General features: G+C 47.4%; 2 protein-coding genes across 3 annotated transcripts in view; both read right to left on the bottom strand.

Annotated features, from left to right (window-relative positions):
- Window positions 1-1,474, bottom strand: part of MICOS13 (mitochondrial contact site and cristae organizing system subunit 13) — a 6,749-nt gene extending 5,275 nt beyond the window's left edge. The window contains exon 1 of the mRNA XM_028713982.2: window positions 1,327-1,474. Coding sequence (XP_028569815.1) covers window positions 1,327-1,355 — 29 coding nt within the window. The 5' untranslated portion in view covers window positions 1,356-1,474. The remainder of the gene's footprint in view (window positions 1-1,326) is intronic.
- An 8,716-nt stretch (window positions 1,475-10,190) lies between these two features.
- Window positions 10,191-19,281, bottom strand: part of CELF5 (CUGBP Elav-like family member 5) — a 78,178-nt gene continuing 69,087 nt past the window's right edge. For both annotated transcript variants that reach the window (XM_028713747.2, XM_028713748.2), the window contains exon 13: window positions 10,191-18,734. The gene's annotated coding sequence lies outside the window, so the exon portion shown is untranslated. The remainder of the gene's footprint in view (window positions 18,735-19,281) is intronic.

Below are 19,281 nucleotides of genomic sequence, written 5' to 3'. Positions count from 1 at the left end.
CTTCTGTACAACACTCAGAACAGGTGGAAATTGAAATAATAATAATAATAATAATAATAATAATAATAATAATAATTTATTATGTATACCCCGCCCATCTGGCTGGGTTTCCCCAGCCACTCTGGGCAGCTTCCAAAACAATATTAAAATACAGTAATGCATCAAACATTAAAAGCTTCCCTAAACAGGGCTGCCTTCAGATGTCTTCTAAAAATTTGGTATTTTTCTCTTTGACATCTGGTGGGAGGGTGTTCCACAGGGCGGGTGCCACCACCGAGAAGGCCCTCTGCCTGGTTCCCTGTAACTTGGCTTCTCGCAATGAGGGAACCGCAAGAAGGCCCTCGGAGCTGGACCTCAGTGTCCGGGCAGAACGATGGGGGTGGAGACGCTCCTTCAGGTATACTGGACCGAGGCCGTTTAGGGCTTTAAAGGTCAGCACCAACACTTTGAATTGTGCTTGGAAACGTACTGGGAGCCAATGCAGATCTCTCAGGACTGGCGTTATGTGGTCCCGGTGGCCAGTCCCAGTCACCAGTCTAGCTGCCGCATTCTGGATTAATTGTAGTTTCCGAGTCACCTTCAAAGGTAGCCCCACATAGAGTGCATTGCAGTAATCCAAGCGAGAGATAACCAGAGCATGCACCACTCTGGCAAGTCAGTCTGCGAGCAGGTAGGGTCTCATCCTGCGTACCAGGTGGAGCTGGTAGACAGCTGCCCTGCATACAGAGTTAACCTGTGCCTCCATGGACAGCTGTGAGTCCAAAATGACTCCCAGGCTGCGCACCTGGTCCTTCAGGGGCACAGTGACCCCAGTTAGTATTTGCCAGTTACTGTTAGTTTTTGCCAGTGAAATGGGAGGGACTGTTTGGATCCAACAGATTGCGGTGGAAAGAGCTCAGAGAGACGTATTTTGCAAAATGTGATCCCTTTCGGTATCAGGATTTGATGAAATAAATATTAAGACACCCACATTATTACCCCAAGAAAAATCAGAAGAATCTTTATTTGCATCAGCCTCAAGCCACAGCAACCAAAGAAGGAATAAAAGCTGTTTTAATATTTCTGGGCACCAGCATATCTAAATGCACAGGGAGGTTTTTATTTCATTTTAAAATGCGCATTTCAGCTCAGGACATGCCAAAATAAAATGGGGGTGGAACAGAAGGGTTGACCCTTTTCTTTTTTTTGGCTGCTGGGATTTGCAAAAAAGCTCCAAAAGAACCAGGAGGCATTTCCCACCTGATCATGCTTGCTCCCCATTGAACGTAAGGAGAAAAAGAAATTAAAACAGAAAGAACTCAAAGGAGGCCCGCCCGCCCGACTCACTTGACAATGGGGAAGATGCGGGGAGCCATGACTGGGCGACGTCTCCGCGCGCGGCGCAAGGGCAGCTCGGCGCCCGCCCGCGCCGTCTCCAGAGAACCCCGCCAGCCAGAGAGCGAGCGACGCCTCTCGCGGGACTTTTCGGGAATTGTAGTCCGAAGGCGGGCGAGTCACATGCCCTCCCACTGAACGGCCGCTCTAGCCTTGCGACTCGTTGGTTGCACCTCCAACTCAAGGTTTTTCTTTCTTTTTTTTCCAAAGATATTTATTTCAATTTTTATACAAACAAAAAGCAAAAAGCAAAAAAAGAAAAATATTAAAAACACATAAATTTCACAACTTCAACTCAAGGTTTTTCTTGTTGCTTAAAGGGAGAGAAAGGCGCTTGGCAGCCTCTGTGTTTTGCGTTTTTTTTAAAAAAATTAAATTTATTCGGGAGTAAGTCCCAAACATAAGCATCTGCCCGTTTTTTATTTTGCAGATTTAGTGGGGTGTTTTTTTTGGGGGGGGGCCGTTGCGGATCATGCTGCAACATTTTGTTGCAGTTCCCGCTCATTGGAAAAAGTCCCCACCAGGGAAGAATGGAAGATCAATTTGATGGACTATGCCGAAATGGCCCAAAATGACCGGAAGAATCAGAAATCAGGAAGACCAAAATTTTAATAAGGAATGGGGGAAATTTATAACTTATCTTAAAGACCATTGCAAACAGTTAACAGGACTGGAATATCACTTGTAGTTTAATGGTGAATTTTGGACACGACCGAGATTTTGGATCATCATAAAAGATGAAGGAGGAAATGATTAACGATAAGACTCACAAAGGGGAAGAGGGAAGACCAGGAGATTATTCGGAATCTTCTTTTCATGTTGAATGTTCGATGTGCGACTGTAAAATTTTACAGTGGTGCCAGGCAAGACGGAATTAATCTGTTCCGCGAGTCTCTTCGTCTTGCGGTTTTTTCGTCTTGCGAAGCACGGCTATTAGCGGCTTAGCAGCTATTAGTGGCTTAGCGGCTATTAACGGCTTAGCGGCTTAGTGGCTATTAACGGCTTAGCGGCTATTAGCGGCTATTAACAGCTTAGCGGCTTAGCGGCTTTAAGAAAAAGGAAACAAACTCACAAGAACTCGCAAGATGTTTCGTCTTGCGAAGCAAGCCCATAGGGAAATTCGTCTTGCGGAACGACTCAAAAAACGGAAAACCCTTTCGTCTAGCGAGTTTTTCGTCTTGCAAGGCATTCGTCTTGCGGGGCACCACTGTAATTTGAAAAAACAAACAAATAAATTATATATAAGGGACGTGGGTGGCGCTGTGGTCTAAACCACTGAGCCTCTTGGGCTTGCTGATCAGAAGGTCGGCGGTTCGAATCCCCGTGATGGGGTGAGCTCCCGTTGTCCGGTCCCTGCTCCTGCCAACCTAGCAGTTCGAAAGCACGTCAAAGTGCAAGTAGATAAATAGGTACTGCTCTGGCGGGAAGGTTAACGGTGTTTCTGTGCGCTGCTCTGGTTTGCCAGAAGCGGCTTAGTCCTGCTGGCCACATGACCTGGAAAAACTGTCTGTGGACAGACCCCTGCTCCCTTGGCCTGAAAGCGAGATGAGTGCCGCAACCCCAGAGTTGTCCATGACTGGACCTAACGGTCAGGGGTACCGTTACCTTTACCTATTTAGAATGGTACCTCGGGTTACATACGCTTCAGGTTACAGACTCCGTTAACCCAGAAATAGTACCTCAGGTTAAGAACTTTGCTTCAGGATGAGAACAGAAATCGTGCTCTGGTGGCACGGCAGCAGCAGCAGGCCCCATTAGCTAAAGTGGTGCTTCAGGTTAAGAACAGTTTCAGGTTAAGAACGGACCTTCAGAATGAATTAAGTTCTTAACCCGAGGTACCACTGTATAGGACTTCTCTTGCTTTGCATAGTTTCTCATCAACATTTACTATGCTGCATGATGTATTCTCCTTCTTGTGGGATGTGGGTGGTGCTGTGATATATATACCACGGAGCCTCTTGGGCTTGCTGATCGGAAGGTCGGCAGTTCGAATCCCCGCGACGGGGTGAGCTTAGATATTATCTATTGTAACCATTGAGTGGATTTCTGTTTAACTTTTATTTGTTGATATTATTTTTTTATACTATTCTAATGATTGTTGAATGTTACTTTTTTGATGTAGGTTGCCTATTTTAAAGTTAGGTTTTATTATCACATTTTTGTATTCATAGAATCATAGAATCATAGAACTGTAGAGTTGGAAGGCATTAGATTGTTATAAGATGTACAGTAGTACCTCAGATTACAGACGCTTCAGGTTACAGACTCCGCTAACCCAGAAATAGTACCTCAGGTTAAGAACTTTGCTTCAGGATGAGAACAAAAATTGCATGGTGGCTGCATGGCAGCAGCAGGAGGCCCCATTAGCTAAAGTGGTGCTTCAGGTTAAGAACAGTTTCAGGTTAAGTACGGACCTCCGGAACGAATTAAGTTCTTAACCCGAGGTACCACTGTATATAAAAGAAAAAGCCGCTTACAAAATAAGAACAATCTGAACGGGCCTGTGTTTCAGGGAAGGTCCAAGACAGGCATCCCCAACCTTTGGCCCTCCAGATGTTTTGGACTACAATGCCCATCATCCCTGGCCACTGGTCCTGTTAGCTAGGGATCATGGGAGTTGTAGTCCCAAAACATCTGGAGGGCCGCAGGTTGAGGATGCCTGGTCTAAGGTGACGTTGCATCAGTTTAACCCACCCCAAATGGTCAGGTTGTTGGGTCTCTGGGGTGGTTTGTCGCAGGGGGCCAGAGAGGCAAGCAGGGGGCCGGTTCAAAGGCGGAGCCTGAGAGATGGATGGAGAGGCCCCCATCCCACAATTTTAACAAGTCCTCCCTCTTTTTCCCTGTTATGTACTGAGTTGAATAGGATCCAAACTGCAGCAGTCTTATTGGTCCTAGAACAATAGGATTCAGAATGCAGCAGTCTGATTGGTCCTAGAACAATGCAGCAGTATGATTGGTTGGCAGGAACTACCCACTCATGCTCCAGATAGAAGTGAATCCACAACCTGATTGGCTTACAGTAGAATTCCGGAATTAGCCAATCATGTGCAGCCCATTGTGTAAATAATGTATATAAAGCAGATACTTTGAGGGGACTTTCATTCATTCCTCCTCACCACTATGAGCTGAATAAAGAGCATGAAATCACTTTGCGACTCTGAGTATATTTCATTCCCCAAAAGCCATATAAGATCACTTCTGCCACCACCATCACGTGGTGCCAGAATCCGGCCCGATTCACATGCAGCACAGCACAGAGACAAAAATCTCCGTGGAAGGAGCTCCTCCAACGCTCTTCTAGAAGTTTCCACTGGGAGGCCGGGATAGCGCACGGCTGCCGCCACCTTGTGGCCGTCAGGAATAGCAGCTAGAACTTTAAAACTGGATTTTTTTTTTTTTTAAAAAAATACATTTCACACTACTGACATGCACATTCTTAACTCTTGGTTTGCAGCCCACGAGTTTATTATTATTTCAAATTAGCACATTTGAAAGGAAGGCAGGTTCCTTCTCGGTCCTTTCCTCTGCACTTAAACAGCCATTTTATAGGATCGGCTGCGATTATTTTTAGATGCGGCCCTCGTTTTATTAGGGAACTTAGCCGTTTCCTGGCATATTGGGAAGAATTGGTATGCTGGGATATGCAAATTGCGATTCAATGGCACCCACGGATCAAATTCCAACGGAGAACACAATCCCATTGGACACAGTAGCTAAGCGTGCTCATTGTATTAGTTGTCTTATAATAATTTTGCCCTGGTTTTCTAGCAAAAGGGGGGGGGGGAGACTCCCAGAGTGGCTTGCAAAGGTCAGTAGCAAGGCAGCTCCTGCAGTCTAAAAGGCTTGTGGTCTTTTTTCTTTATTTAAAGACACAACAGACGAGGAAAACGAGAGGAGGAGGGAGGAGGAAAATGCAAACACAAGGCACCAGTGCTTAAACTTTCGCAGGGGTCAGCAAACTTTTTCAGCGGGGGCTGGTCCACTGTCCCTCAGACCTTCTGGGGGGCCAGACAATCCTGCGAACGGCTTTGACTGGCCGGCTAAACCAGGCGAGGGTCTCAAGCCCTCAGTGAGTTAGGGGCTTCCCCAGCATGTGAAGACAGCCTCTGGCAGACGGAATGGACGAGACCCAGAATGGGTCCAACGGTCAGGAAGGCGGTTTCTACCTGTGCTGCAGAGGGAAGCGAGGGGCCGGTGGGGCTCGTCCACCTGGGAAGGGAGCCCATCTAGAAGAAGGAAAACTCTGATCCCAAACCTCCACTGTCTTGCAGGATATCTTTGGGAGAAGAAAAGGCTCAGGAGTAAAACTTACACAGATCTCGTTGTCTGATACGTTCACCCACAACTTAACACTGGCGACGAGGATGGGATCGATGGACATCAGAGCACAGCCAGATGCGGCCACCCTCTGAGCAGAGCTGAATCACTGAGCGAAATCACTGGACAGAACCAATTCAGAGCTGACTGTCCTGGCTAGAGCACGGTGTTCCATCCATCGCCCTTCTCGCTGGCATCGGAATCATGGTTTCACTCGTGCCTCTACCGCCGTTTGCGCCAGCCTCTGAATCATGGGACTCCTACCTCGCTCGGTTCGACTGCTACAGGTGCAACCAGTGGCGTAGCGTGGGGGGTGCAGGGGGGGCCGGCCGCACCGGGCGCAACATCTGGGGCTAGGGCAAATCCATGGGTTAGGGGGCGCAAATCCACAGGTTAGGGGGCGCAAATTACTTGCCTTGCCCCGGGTGCTGACAACCCACGCTACGCCGCTGGGTGCAACCAATGCTTGGGCCATCTCAAACACCTCAGGCCCACAGAGGCTGAGGAATAGGCCCCGCTTACGCTCCTGTGATACTTCTGTCAGCTCGTTGGCTTGGAGGTAGCAGTCGAACCGAGCGAGGTAGGAGAACAGTCAGCTCTGAATTGGTTCTGTTCAGTGACTTCGCTCAGTGATTCAGCTCATCTCAGAGGGTGGCTGCATCTGGCTGTGCTCTGATGTCCATTGATCCCATCAGACGACACAGCGATTTCTCCAAAGCAGCTCTTTATTTGTAAGCTGGAGCAGAACTGAACGGCAAGCAGCTCAGCCGGCCTGCTTTTATAGGCAGCCGGCTGTCAACATTGTAGCAACAACAACCCAGGGTCTCCCGCCTAAAGTAACTGATGTGGACCTGAGTGAAAACTATACACACACGATACTCCTGGTGGCCAGGGGGAGAACTTCAAGACATAACAGATCTATAGTGGAGTCCCTAAGGCGCTTTGCACTCCTCCTTCCAGCCAAGCTGGTGCCCAACATCTTGTTCTGTTTTCCTTTGGACCACAGTAACGGCGTGCGTTACTTCCGGGTTTCGCCACTTGCGCATGCGCAGATGCTCAAAATGACGCCACACGCATGCACAGAAGCGTAAAAAAGCGACGAGCGCGTGCGCAGACGCGCCGTCGCTAGTTACGTTTACCTCTAGATGCGAACAGGGCTCCGGAATGGATCCCGTTCGTATCTAGAGGTACCACTGTAATGCTTCACTGCCAAAGGCACCCTCCATTGTCCCTCAAGACAGATGGGTGCCTGATGGATTTTCTGTAGGGCACCCAATGTAGGGTGGTTGTACATGCTCGAAACATCCCTTGTGGGTGAACGGTTGTGTTTGGCCTCTGTGCGTTCTCCGTCGGCTTTGCGTATTTAAAGACCACAAATCCTCACGAAAATCCATCAGGGTGCGACTTTCTCCCCAGCTGAGAAAGTGCACAGAGGCGCTGCGGTCCTTAATTTTACATTTACCCCCCCACACCCCCACACACCGCCACCACCCTGAGTTACTCCTTGCCCCAGGGCAACTCTGATCAGTGGACTCGGGTTCTAGTAAACACACAAAAAAACATACTGGATCCTGCAAGCCTTTGAAGTCTGTAAACCCTGGCATGTAGAGCCTCCAGGTACAGAGGCACTCTACCATAGGATGCCAGGAGCAGCAACGACGGAGGCCTCTCGTGCCCTGTTTGTGGCCTTCCTGGAGGTATCCGGTCACTGGTGAAAATGGGGTTAAATGGAACAGATCCATTTATTGTGGTTCTCAGTTTCCATAACAGCCTTTTTGTATGCTGTCTTCACTGAAATATGCATTTTAACGCACACTTTTTCCTCTACTTTGTGCAATTCCTTGCACATTATTTGGCTGGAAAATGTAGCATTGAATTACTCAGATAATGTGTGGATTTTCAAAGGATGGCTCCATTTCGGTTCTTGCAGGGTTTCAGAAACTGCAAACTGAATTTAATCCCCCTCTCCCCCACCTTTTCTTTGAACTCTTCTAAGGGGGAATCAAGAAGATCAAACCTCTCCATTCTGAAGGAAATCAGCCCTGAGTGCTCACTGGAAGGACAGATCCCAAAGCTGAGGCTCCAAGACTTTGGCCACCTCATGAGAAGAGAAGACTCCCTGGAAAAGACCCTGATGTTGGGAAAGATGGAGGGCACAAGGAGAAGGGGACAACAGAGGACGAGATGGTGGGACAGTGTTCTCAAAGCTACCAGCATGAGTTTGACCAAACTGCAGGAGGCAGTGGAAGACAGGAGGGCCTGGCGTGCTCTGGTCCGGGGGGTCACGAAGAGGCGGACACGACTAAACGACTAAACAACAACAACAAGGGGAAATCAAAACACAGCAACACTCTCTCAAGAGAAAAATATAAGTCTTTCACCTGAAGCAATTGAGACTCCAGCCCGGTCCCTATTTATTCAAATAAATTCCATTTGCTTGGTTTTTTGGTTTTTTTATTATTCAATTAAAGTCATAAGATTCTTAAGACCACAGCAAGTTGCTGGACACTCAAGTCTATTGGTATGATTTCACCTGCAAACATCGGAAATTCTTGCAGCAGTAATTGTCAATGGAAAAGTTGGTGGGTGGGGGGTGAAAGGGGAGGAGAAGGACTAGGATACTCCCCCCTCCCCTCTTATTTTCACACAGTACTTCAAAATGTCCTTTTAAGGTGGAGAGAAGGAATGTGGCTGGCAGGTGGGGGTTATAGGTATATATTTATATTTATATATATATATATATTTAAATATATATATATTTCTTTTTCAAGTTCAAAATTAAGGTTCAGCCATCATGAAACCACTCCATAGCAGAAATAGAACGACATTGTACAAATCACATACGGAATTGATGGTTTTTAAGTATTAAAAAAACCTGTATTTACAGCTGTAAACGTGGACTTTAGAAAAACAACCAACTCACAAATCGTTCACACTGTTCCATGCACCCTCCGTACGCTCCCTCTGTTCCGAGAGGTCACACACACACACACACACACACACACACCCCTCCCAAAGCTCTGGAAAAGCGGTAGGCCATTCTGATGGAGCCCGCGGCAGAACTTGGAAATTCCTCCTCGATGAGATATAGCCACTTGAGATGTCAACCCTGCCTGGAATTTCCTTGGCTTTCTTGAAGTGGGCTTGGGCAAACCCAGTGTTTGTCCTGCGAACGGGCTCTTTGGCGGCTGACTTGGAAAACGGCGTTGGCTTTTCAGTAACGCAGAGAATTTCATTTCGGTGTTCTGTGTTGTTGGTTTTTTTGCATCCAAAGCGCCTTGTGGGCATTATTTCACCCTTAACAACAACCCTTTAAAGCGGGCCAGTATTAATTCCCTCTCTGCACCAGATATCGGAGGGCGAAGGGAATACTGGTTCGCTAAGGCGAGATTGAGGTCCATAAATGACAGCGCAACCTTAGGCACCTCTCTACTTGGAAGTAAGTGCCACTGAGGTTGGCGCCGTCCTCAAGAGGGAAGTGGGCATTGGGTGGCAGCTGTTCAGACAGACCCTATGTCTGTGCTCCTCAGAAGCAACACCCCGCTGTGCTGCATGGGGCTTACCTCTGAGTAGACCTGCAAAAGGTTGCACCGAAAGCCTCCAGACCTGGGGCACTTCCTGGGGCGAAGGAGGCAGAGCTTTGTACTTAGAGAGGACCGTTCTCTGTTAGAGGACTGTGTCTGGCCAAAGTTTAGTTTGAAGATGAAGAATCCTAAAAAGGGACAAAAGGAGAATTGGCCCATCAACTGCACCTGGTCTGCAGAAGGAGCTGCTACACACCTGGGACTCAGCTACACTCGACAATTACCGCATTTTTCGCTCTATAAGACGCACCAGACCACAAGACGCACCTAGTTTTTGGAGGAGGAAAACAAGAAAAAAAATATTCTGAATCTCAGAAGCCAGAACAGCAAGAGGGATCGCTGTGCAGCGAAAGCAGCGATCCCTCTTGCTGTTCTGGCTTCTGGGATAGCTGCGCAGCCTGCATTCGCTCCATAAGACGCACACACATTTCCCCTTACTTTTTAGGAGGGGGGAAGTGAGTCTTATAGAGCAAAAAATACGGTATATTTTGTAAACATGTGACACTAGATGCTGCTGCAGAGCAGCGATCCGTCACCAATGGGATTTTGCATTGAGAGCTTTTATAGCTTTTTTTTTTTCCTATAGCGGTTTGTTGTGTTTTTTTAAATCAGTGTAGATCCAGCCCTGGAATGAGATGCATTTTTGTTCGAACTTAGAGCCATTACTTCTTGATTTGTATCCGGCTGTATGTGCAAATTTGTGGGCAGTGGTGAAAATCCTAGGCAACGCTTAACAGGGCAGACCTCCCCGGGAGTAAGTCCCATTGAATCCAGTGAGTCGAGTGTGAGGATTGCAGCTTTTGTCTCCCTCGGGTGCTCTGCTGTACCAGATACTAAACCGGCGACTAGCTTTGGGTGCATGCCTGACAGGACCCTGTAATTTAGTGGCCGAACACCTGCTTTGCATGCAGGAGGTTCCGAGTTCAAGTCCTGACATGTCCACTGGGAGAGACCCCTTCCTAAAACCCTAGAGGAGTGCTGCAGGCCAGTGTAAACAATACCGATGTCCTGACTCGGTTTAAGGCAGTGTCCTATTTAAGTTGGCCTCAGAGCGATGAGGACGAGAGTCGTACTTTTATTTCTATGGGAAGGTTGGTAGCAGCTGCTCTCCAGGTAAGTGAAACCCTGGGCATCCACTGGACGGAACAGAGATCTGATTGGGTGCAAGGCTGCTTCCTGTTCTCCTCCGCCCAGAAAGGGGGCAGAGACCAGTTCCTTTGGAATGGACGTTTCCTGAAAAGCAAAAGAGGGCAGTTTGGGTTCCTTGGCAGAGAGAGGCAATTCCACTGGCAAAGCCTCTTGCCCCAGGAGTATATTATCCCAATTTTGCAGATGGAAAAACTGAGGCTGGGAGAGCAGAGAGCTTGTCCACTGAGCAAGGGGACTTCACAGTCCCTCAGCCTCCTGACTGCTCCGTTATGCCAGCCCTGAAAAATCAACGAGGCCGGGGGTTAAGGTGCCCTAAACTGCTTTTGCAATTTTGACCCCATGAGAAGCTGGGTTCTGTTTGGGTGTGTGTGTGTGTGCAGAGACTTTGCAAGCTGCCTGAGGCTTCGCCCCTCCCTTAGTTGTTGCTGTTTGCATAGGTAGTTTTTGCAATGTTTAAAGCTGGTTTGCATATTTTGCTCTGAGGAGGCGAAGCAGAAATCCTGAACGGGCACATTTCCTAGAAGGAAACTCCAGTCTACGCTGGAACTGGCTCCTGAGACTTTCCCAGGCCTTGCCCAGGTGATCCCAATAACACCTTGGAAACAATAGGGGCTAGAAACTTGCTCTGTTTGTTTGCTTTTTTTAAAATAAGAAATTAAGATTCTCAAGAGGCCTACTCCTGAGGCTCAGCCGGCCCTCTGCGGCCACCAGAGAATCACGCACTAGCCTGAGGCCTCCTTCTATTTGAAAAAGCCAACTTTTTAAAAAATAAAATAAAATTAAAAAAAGCTGTTAAATGCAGCTGCAATTTTTTAATAAGGCTCTGACGGTAGAAAAGAAGGGAAGCTTCCATCTTCCAAGTTATACACAACTCTCCCACGAACCATCTGTTCATTGGAAAGTGTTTAAAATGCTTTTTTTTAATTTTACCCTTTTTTTTTTTGGTGGGGGTGATTTTTTAAAAAACAAATTTGCTGGACTTTCAGAGGAGGCTGGCAAGGTGTGTGGACCACATTACTCGTGCCCAGACTTTATAAATACACAGGGGTGGGGAGACTGTGACCCTCCAGAGGTTCAGTTCCAGCTGCCACCCGTTTCAGCCAGCATGCCCAATGGCCGGGGCGAAGGGCGGCAACATCTGGCGAGCCAACGTTTCTCCATCCCTCTGTTACGCTGCAAGTGCCACACCTGGGCTGCAATCCTACACACTCCCACTTACTGTCCAATTCAATGGCATGTGCTCCTGGGGAGGTGCCCTCAATTGGGGCATGGCAAGGGCGGGGTGCCAGGGAGAAAGAGTTGCCTTGCTCTGAGTCTAACAGCGCAGCTACGCCTCTTCAGCGAACATGGTGCTTTCAGACGAGGGCTTTCTTATCTAGTTCAAATGCATCTGAAAGTGGGGAGAAGGCTGTTGTTAACAAGGAGAGCATGTGTTTCGAACGCAGGGCCCGGACGCACTCTCTGGAATGCTCGTCTTTTCTTTTTTTTTTTACACAATCCTTTAAATTTAAATCCTTTAAATTCCCAGGAGTTTATCTCAGTGAAGACCTTACTTGGAAAATCAGTACAACCCAGGTGGTTAAGAAAGCCCAACAGAGACTCCATCTCCTCAGAGTATTGCGGAAGAAGGATGTCAATCAACATTTGATGATCTCCTTCTACCGGTCCGCAGCAGAAAGTGTCCTTTCATACTGCATCACGGTGTGGGACGCTGGTTTGACATCAACCGATAGGAAGTGCCTACGGAGGGTGGTGAATACAGCACGAGATATTATGGGCTGTCCCGTGAATCCGCTGGATGAAATCGCGGAGGAACGGTGCCTCAGGAGAGTGAGGGAAATTCTCAGGGATGATTCACACCCTGGCCGGCACTTTCTATACAAGTTGTACAAGTGACAATAAAGTATTTCAATTCAATTTCAGTTTCCCTTTGGCACAGTTCTGGGAGCTGTTGCCCTTTTCATTTCCCCCATCCGGTGCATGTTATTTATTTAATTGTTGTTGTTTTTTAAATAAATAAATAAATAAAATTTATGCCTCCTGCTTGATAGGGAAAAGCAACAGTAACAACAACCCAAAACTGAACAGACCTCGAGGCATTTTCGGGAAGCTTAAGTCATGCCAACCAGTTGTGGGAAGGTGGAGGGAATGACGCTTTGACAGTTCGTACCTTGGAAGTCGAACAGAATCCATTCCGGAAGTGCGTTCGACTTCCAAAACATTCGGAAACCAGAGCGCGGCTTCCGATTGGCTGCGGGAAGCTCCTGCAGCCAATCGGAAGCCCCGTCGGACGTTCGGGTTCCAAAGAATGTTCGCAAACCGGAACACTCACTTCCGGGTTTGCGGCGTTCGGGAGCCAAAACGTCCGAGTACCAAGGTGTTCGGGATCCAAGGTACGACTGTATATAAAGGTAAAGGGACCCCTGACCATTAGGTCCAGTCGTGACCGACTCTGGGGTTGCGGCGTTCATCTTGCTTTATTGGCCGAGGGAGCCGGCGTCCAGCTTCCGGGTCATGTGGCCAGCAGGACTAAGCCGCTCCTGGCGAACCAGAGCAGCGCACGGAAACGCCGTTTACCTTCCCGCTGGAGTGGTACCTATTTATCTACTTGCACTTTGACTTGCTTTCGAACTGCTAGGTTGGCAGGAGCAGGGACCAAGCAATGGGAGCTCACCCTGTCACGTGGATACGAACCGCCGACCTTCTGATCGGCAAGCCCTAGGCTCTGTGGTTTAACCCACAGCGCCACCCGCGTCCCGTGTTGAGGTGGAGGGGGCGTTTAAGTGGTGACTGCTTGTTGTGGGGCGGACCATTGCTGGTGGGTTTTTATCCAATGGGTTCCTTCCCACAGTTCAGAGTGGCTGGGGCACCCCAGTCAGGTGGGCCGCATAGAAGTAATGAAATCCTCATTATTATTATTATTATGTTCTGTTTGGCCCATATTAGATGCCTAAGGCCCCAGCCGCAAACTAGGGTGCCTCCGTTAAACCCCTGGGCTTGGCAACAGGGAGCCCTCGAGATATCTTTTGGGACTACACCTCCCATCATCCTTTGCAAGGCTGGCAAGAATCTGACTCCAATTCGACGGTGGCTCCCTGCTTGCTCACCTGACACCATTTCCCTCTGTTAGCCTTCCTTTTTCACCTTTTTCCTGAAGCGGAAGGTTTTCAAGTATTTGTGGCCTCTTTTCATGGGGCAGGTTCTGCCTTTGAGTGGAAAAGATGCGCTCCTTCCTAGGTTTCGTTGATTGGAATTTAATGTTCATGGACTGCGTTGTAAGTCCGCTTTGCAAGTAAAGAGACTGATGTTCATTAATAATACTTGGTGTGGAACATACCGTATTTTTCGCTCTGTAAGACGCACCAGACCACAAGACGCACCTAGTTTTTGGAGGAGGAAAACAAGAAAAAAAATATTCGGAATCTCAGAAGCCAGAACAGCAAGAGGGATCGCTGTGCAGCGAAAGCAGCAACCCCTCTTGCTGTTCTGGCTTCTGGGATAGCTGCGCAGCCTGCATTCGCTCCATAAGACGCACACACATTTCCCCTTACTTTTTAGGAGGGGGAAAGTGAGTCTTATAGAGCAAAAAATACGGAATGTGGTTGGGATAGCTTTTCTTTAAAAAAAACCCTCTACATGGACAGAAGAAACCCTGAATTGCTTGTTAGATAGCCAGCTGCTCAGGACAGACTGGCTTGCCTTGGGATATTGCCAAAGTCACCGCTGCGGGAATATGCCCACTTCTGACACCAGTTTGCCCCCACTCGCAATGCTGCTTTAGGCCAGGGTGGGGACCGTCTGTGCCCTTCCAGATGGCGCTGGACTCCAACTCCCAGCAGCCAGCAGGGGCAGTAGTCAAGGATGATGGGAATTGTAGTTCAGCAACTTTTGGAGACCCATAGATTCCTTCCTCTCTCTCTCTCTCTCTCTCTCTCTCTCTCTCTCTCTCTCTCACACACACACACACACACACACACACACAACAGGAATGTTTAAGTATATAGTAAAATTCTGGCATATTTCAGACTAGCCTGCCGCAGGAGATCTTGTGTAGCAATACATATACATATATATATAGATATATCTCTAAGTTTAAAAAGATACATTTTTTTTGGTCAAATCGCTACCCTTGGCATGTTTGGCTCTCCTGCCACCGAAGCGAAGCTGTGGGGTGTGTGGGTTTTAAAATGTGCTTTTAAATAATCTGATATACGCCCGGGGTCAAGGGTGGGGGGGTTGGAAGGGTGGCTGAGAGCGGAGGTAATGGGTGGGATGAATCTAGGGAGGAAGTGCAGTGTAATGGTTAGAGCGTTGGACCTGGAAGAGCAGAGTTCGAATCCCCCACTCAGTCATGAAGCTCACCGGGTGATCTTGGAGGATGAAATGGGGGGGGGACCTTTTGCCACACCTAGAGATCATTGGAAGATAAAGGAGGCATATAAATGAAATAAATAAACGACGATAATAAGTAAGAGCCAGGGAAACAGAGCTTGGGCTTCTGGGTAAGGAAGGGGTAGCAGTCTGGGGTGATACAGATGTTTCTGGGTTACAAACTCCACAAAGGAGGCTGGGGCAGATGGGAGTTTGGGGTTCAGCCATATCTGAAGGGCCCCAGACACCTGTCTGTCCCCACAGCAATGGGGTAATGGGGGGTGGAAACAGGGGAGGGGCGGGACAGGGTTAAAGGACTCCTCAAGAGGTTGGGGAAAGGGGTGGTTGAGAAAAACCCCTGGGATAGGCAATGTGCTCTACGTGGGGCTACCTTTGAAGGTGACTCGGAAACTGCAATTAATCCAGAATGCGGCAGCCAGACTGGGGACTGGGAGCGGCCGCCGAGACCACATAACACCGGTTCTGAGAGACCTGCATTGGCTCCCAGTACGTTTCCGAGCACAATTCAAAGTGTTGGTGCTGACCTTTAAAGCCCTAAACCACCTCGGTCCAGTATACCTGAAGGAGCGTCTCCACCTCCATCGTTCTGTCTGGACACTGAGGTCCAGCGCCGAGGGCCTTCTGGCGGTTCCCTCCCTGTGAGAAGTGAAGCTACAGGGAACCAGACAGAGGGCCTTCTCGGTAGTGGCACCCGCCCTGTGGAACGCCCTCCCAGCAGATGTCAAGGCAATAAACAACTATTTTACTTTTAAAAGACAACTGTTTAGGAAAGTTTTTAATGTCTGACGCTGTATTGTTTTTAATATTTGGTTGGAAGCCGCCCAGAGTGGCTGGGGAAACCCAGCCAGATGGGCGGGGTATAAATAAATTATGATGATGATGATGATGATGATGATGCCAGTGGCCCATCTAGTCAATGCAGAACAGCAGGCTGCTCTCAAGGCAACCGGAATTTCAATGCTGGTTCGGCACGCATTCCGTTCTCTTTAAACCAGCTTTGCTTTCATTTCAGTTGTATACTATAATGATGTTATTAACATGTTGCAAGCTGCCTTGAAATCCCAATTTTTTTTGGGGGGGGGGTGAAGGAGGATACAAATATAGAGAATTGTAGAGGTGGAAGGGGTCTCATGGGTCATCTAGACCAACCCCCTGCAATGCAAATAATAATAATAATAATAATAATAATAATAATAATAATAATAATTTCAGCATCCTGTTCTCCCAGTGGCCAACCAGATGTTTGTGGGAAGCCTACAAGCGGGATTCGAGCACAAGAGCAACTCTCCCCGCCTGTGGTTTCCAGCAACTAGTTTTCAGAAGCAACTGGGGAGGGGGCTGATGGCAACAAGGCCCTGCCAAGCCCTCCAGTGCCCCCTGCAACAGAGATGTACTTAGATGCAGCCGGTTGGCAACTAAGAACGCACCGGCCAACAGGACTCTCAGTCTGATGCAAGAAAACCAATTCTGAATGACCCTGCCATTAAGACAATCTGAAGGGCGGTTAAGACTGCTAGATCAGCTGGCTTTTAAAAAACAAAAATAAAATAAACACGGGGCAGAAGGGGCAGTTTGTCGTGCCACCGTCCCCTCTAAGAATGAAACAAATTAACGGGAGGATTAATAAGCAGCTTTTTTTGGACATGGCAGCCAAACAGAACCTCCAAGGACAAAATTAATTGGAGAAGCTTGCAAATAGCAGATAGGCTTAGGGTTTAAATATGTAATGTGATGAATTAATATGTTTAATGCTGAACTGGAAAGGGAAAAAAAAAGATGTTACATGATTAAGTTAATTTTATAAGAATAACGGTTTTGAAAACTGTTAAAATGATATACAGGTGAAACTCGGAAAATGAGAATATTGTGGGAAAGTTGATTTCAGTAATTCAACTTAAAAGGTGAAACTAATATATGAGATCGACTCATGACATGCAAAGCGAGATGTGCTTCTACTTCTCAGAGGTCCAGTCTTGCTCAGTTTGCAATCCTTGTTTTGCTGATTTCCTTGAATGTTCTAATTTTCTGAGATTGTTAATTTGGGGTTTTCATCAGCTGTACGCCATGATCATCGCAATGATAATAAATCAAGGCTTGACATATCTCGCTTTGCATGTCACGCGTCGATCTCATATATTAGTTTCACTTTTGAAGTTGAATTAGTGAAATAAAGGAACTTTTCCACGATATTCTGATTTTTTGAGTTTCTCCTGTACACTGAAATTCAACCAGGGGGATACGAGGAAGTCACTTAACAATGTTTCTGAGTTTGGTTTAAATAAGGTTGAGATTTATGTTCGTTTGTCTATTTGTTTATTTAATTTTTTTTTTGGAAAATCAATAAAAAAAAATTGGGGGAAAAAGAACCTCCAAAGACAGGGGCAGTCTACCTCTGAGCAGCCAAAGGGAGTTGTGTGTGTGTGTGTAAGCAAGTCTTTTCATGCCCTGCTGCTTGTGAGTGCTCTTAGGCTGGACACTGTCAGAAACAGTCCACTGGGCAGATGAGGTATTGGTCTGATCAATCAATGCACAACAGATTTTTTTTTTTTGGGGGGGGGGGTTGGAATGGTTGAATGCAGATAGAATGGGAAGTGGGAAGAGGGTCTGGAAAGGCAGTGTGCTATTGGGGGGGGGAGGTGGGGGGGGGCTGGCGTTCCAGATCTCTGTTTCCAAGAATCAGCCATGCCTTTGGGCTGTGCAAAGTCTCTAAGCTCGCGTTGTGTATACAGAATCATAGAGATGAATAGTCCAATGTAGGAATAACCCTCTGCAATGCATATATATATATGTATATCTACACACACATACACACAGAGACACACGTGTATCAGTTGCATACTGTTTGATTTGTTCCCCTGAAGAGAGAACTCTTCTGCAATAATATTTTGCTTGCATCTTCTTGGGTTAGCAAGTTCACGCATACACACACACTCATACACGCTGGAAACATCGGCTATCTGCAGAACAGTAAAAAATAAAATAAAATTCAAGTCTGTTGCTGGAGGCAGTGTTGTAACCCTTATCAATAGGTTCCTTTCCTTTTCTTTGCTTCTTCGTCTTTTTAAACAGTTAGCCCTCCATTTGATCAGGAATATTTGGCTGTTGAGGAAGGGGGCGAGGATGAGAGCCTCCCCCCCCCACCCTCGCCCCGCTGCGCTCTTTCCTCTTTCCGTTCCGGCGCAGCCACGGAAATGCCGCCGCGAAGGCACTTCTACCTGCCCTCATCCGCGGAGCCTTCTTCAAAGACGCGCCCCAGAATCCCTTCCCCTGGCCCTTTGTCCGCACTCCGTCCCGGACGCCAAGGCGGAAACAGCTTCTCCTTTTGCACCCGGCAGAGCTCTTGGGGGGGAAAAGACCCAGGCCCTTTCAGACGCCATTCGTGGATCAGGCACTATCTGTCGTCTCGTGTCGACTCACCCGCCGTAGAAAGGAAGAAAAGTTTGGTCCTGTGGTTTTTCTTTTTCTCTTCTTCTTCTTCTGAACGTTTTAAAAAAAATAGAGTTGCTGTAATATATATTTATATATCCTTATATATATATATATCTTTCTCTTTCTCTCTCTCTCTTCTACTTATATACACAACACGGTTTAAATTAGAAAGTCGGCGTTCAAGGCGACCTATTAAAACGATGCAACCAAGTCGTCAGGTTGGTCCATTGGCTAAACTGGGGGGCAGCTGTCCGTGGTGCTGAATTCCCCCACACATACACACACCCTGTGAATCCTTTCAGGAGGACGTTGTGAAAGGTGTTGTCGTTGTTGCTGGATGTTGGCTGGGTTTGTTTGTTGTCGTCGGCTTTCCCCCGCCCCCCCCCCCCACACCGCCCAAGGAAGGTGGGGAATTGTTCGGGGGGCGGGGGATCCCTTCTTTAAAACGAAAGAACGAAATCAACTGGAAGAGGGGATGCTTAACTTCACCTAAAGGAGAAGAGAGAGAGAGAGAGAGAGGTTGGAATGCAAAGTTGCCAAAGTCACACACCTGTCATCGTTCCCCCCCCCCCATATGATAAAATACAGCATGCTCACATTGTGCATGGGGGGGGGGGCGTGCGCGTTCAGATCAGATCAGGGATCGAAACCGTTAGAGGCTGCAAGCACTTAAAATATTTTGGTGCCCCATACATATCTAATTCAAAATATAAAACAATAATAAACTGTGAACTGAAATTTTATTTTGTTGAAATGAAATGAAGCCTACGGTAAGATGGAAGGAGATGCTTATTTTTGTATACTTGCACTTTATTCGAATTTTTCTTTCCCCTCCTCCTTTTTCTAAAAGCCTTTGATCAGATCCTCAAAACTAATCTGGCGTCTATACCTAGTGGAGATCAGGCCCCCACAGCCTGCCTTAATAATAGTAATAATAATAATAATAATAATAATAATAATAATAATAAATTTTATTTATACCCTGCCCCCTGCCCTCCTCAGCCAAGACCAGGCTCAGGGCAGCTAACACCAGGTA

Source organism: Podarcis muralis, chromosome 18 (assembly GCF_964188315.1).
Source record: "Podarcis muralis chromosome 18, rPodMur119.hap1.1, whole genome shotgun sequence".
NCBI classification, from domain to species: Eukaryota; Metazoa; Chordata; class Lepidosauria; order Squamata; family Lacertidae; genus Podarcis; species Podarcis muralis.
Note: the sequence above shows the minus strand (reverse complement) of the source record. Positions and strands in the feature narration are given on the sequence as shown.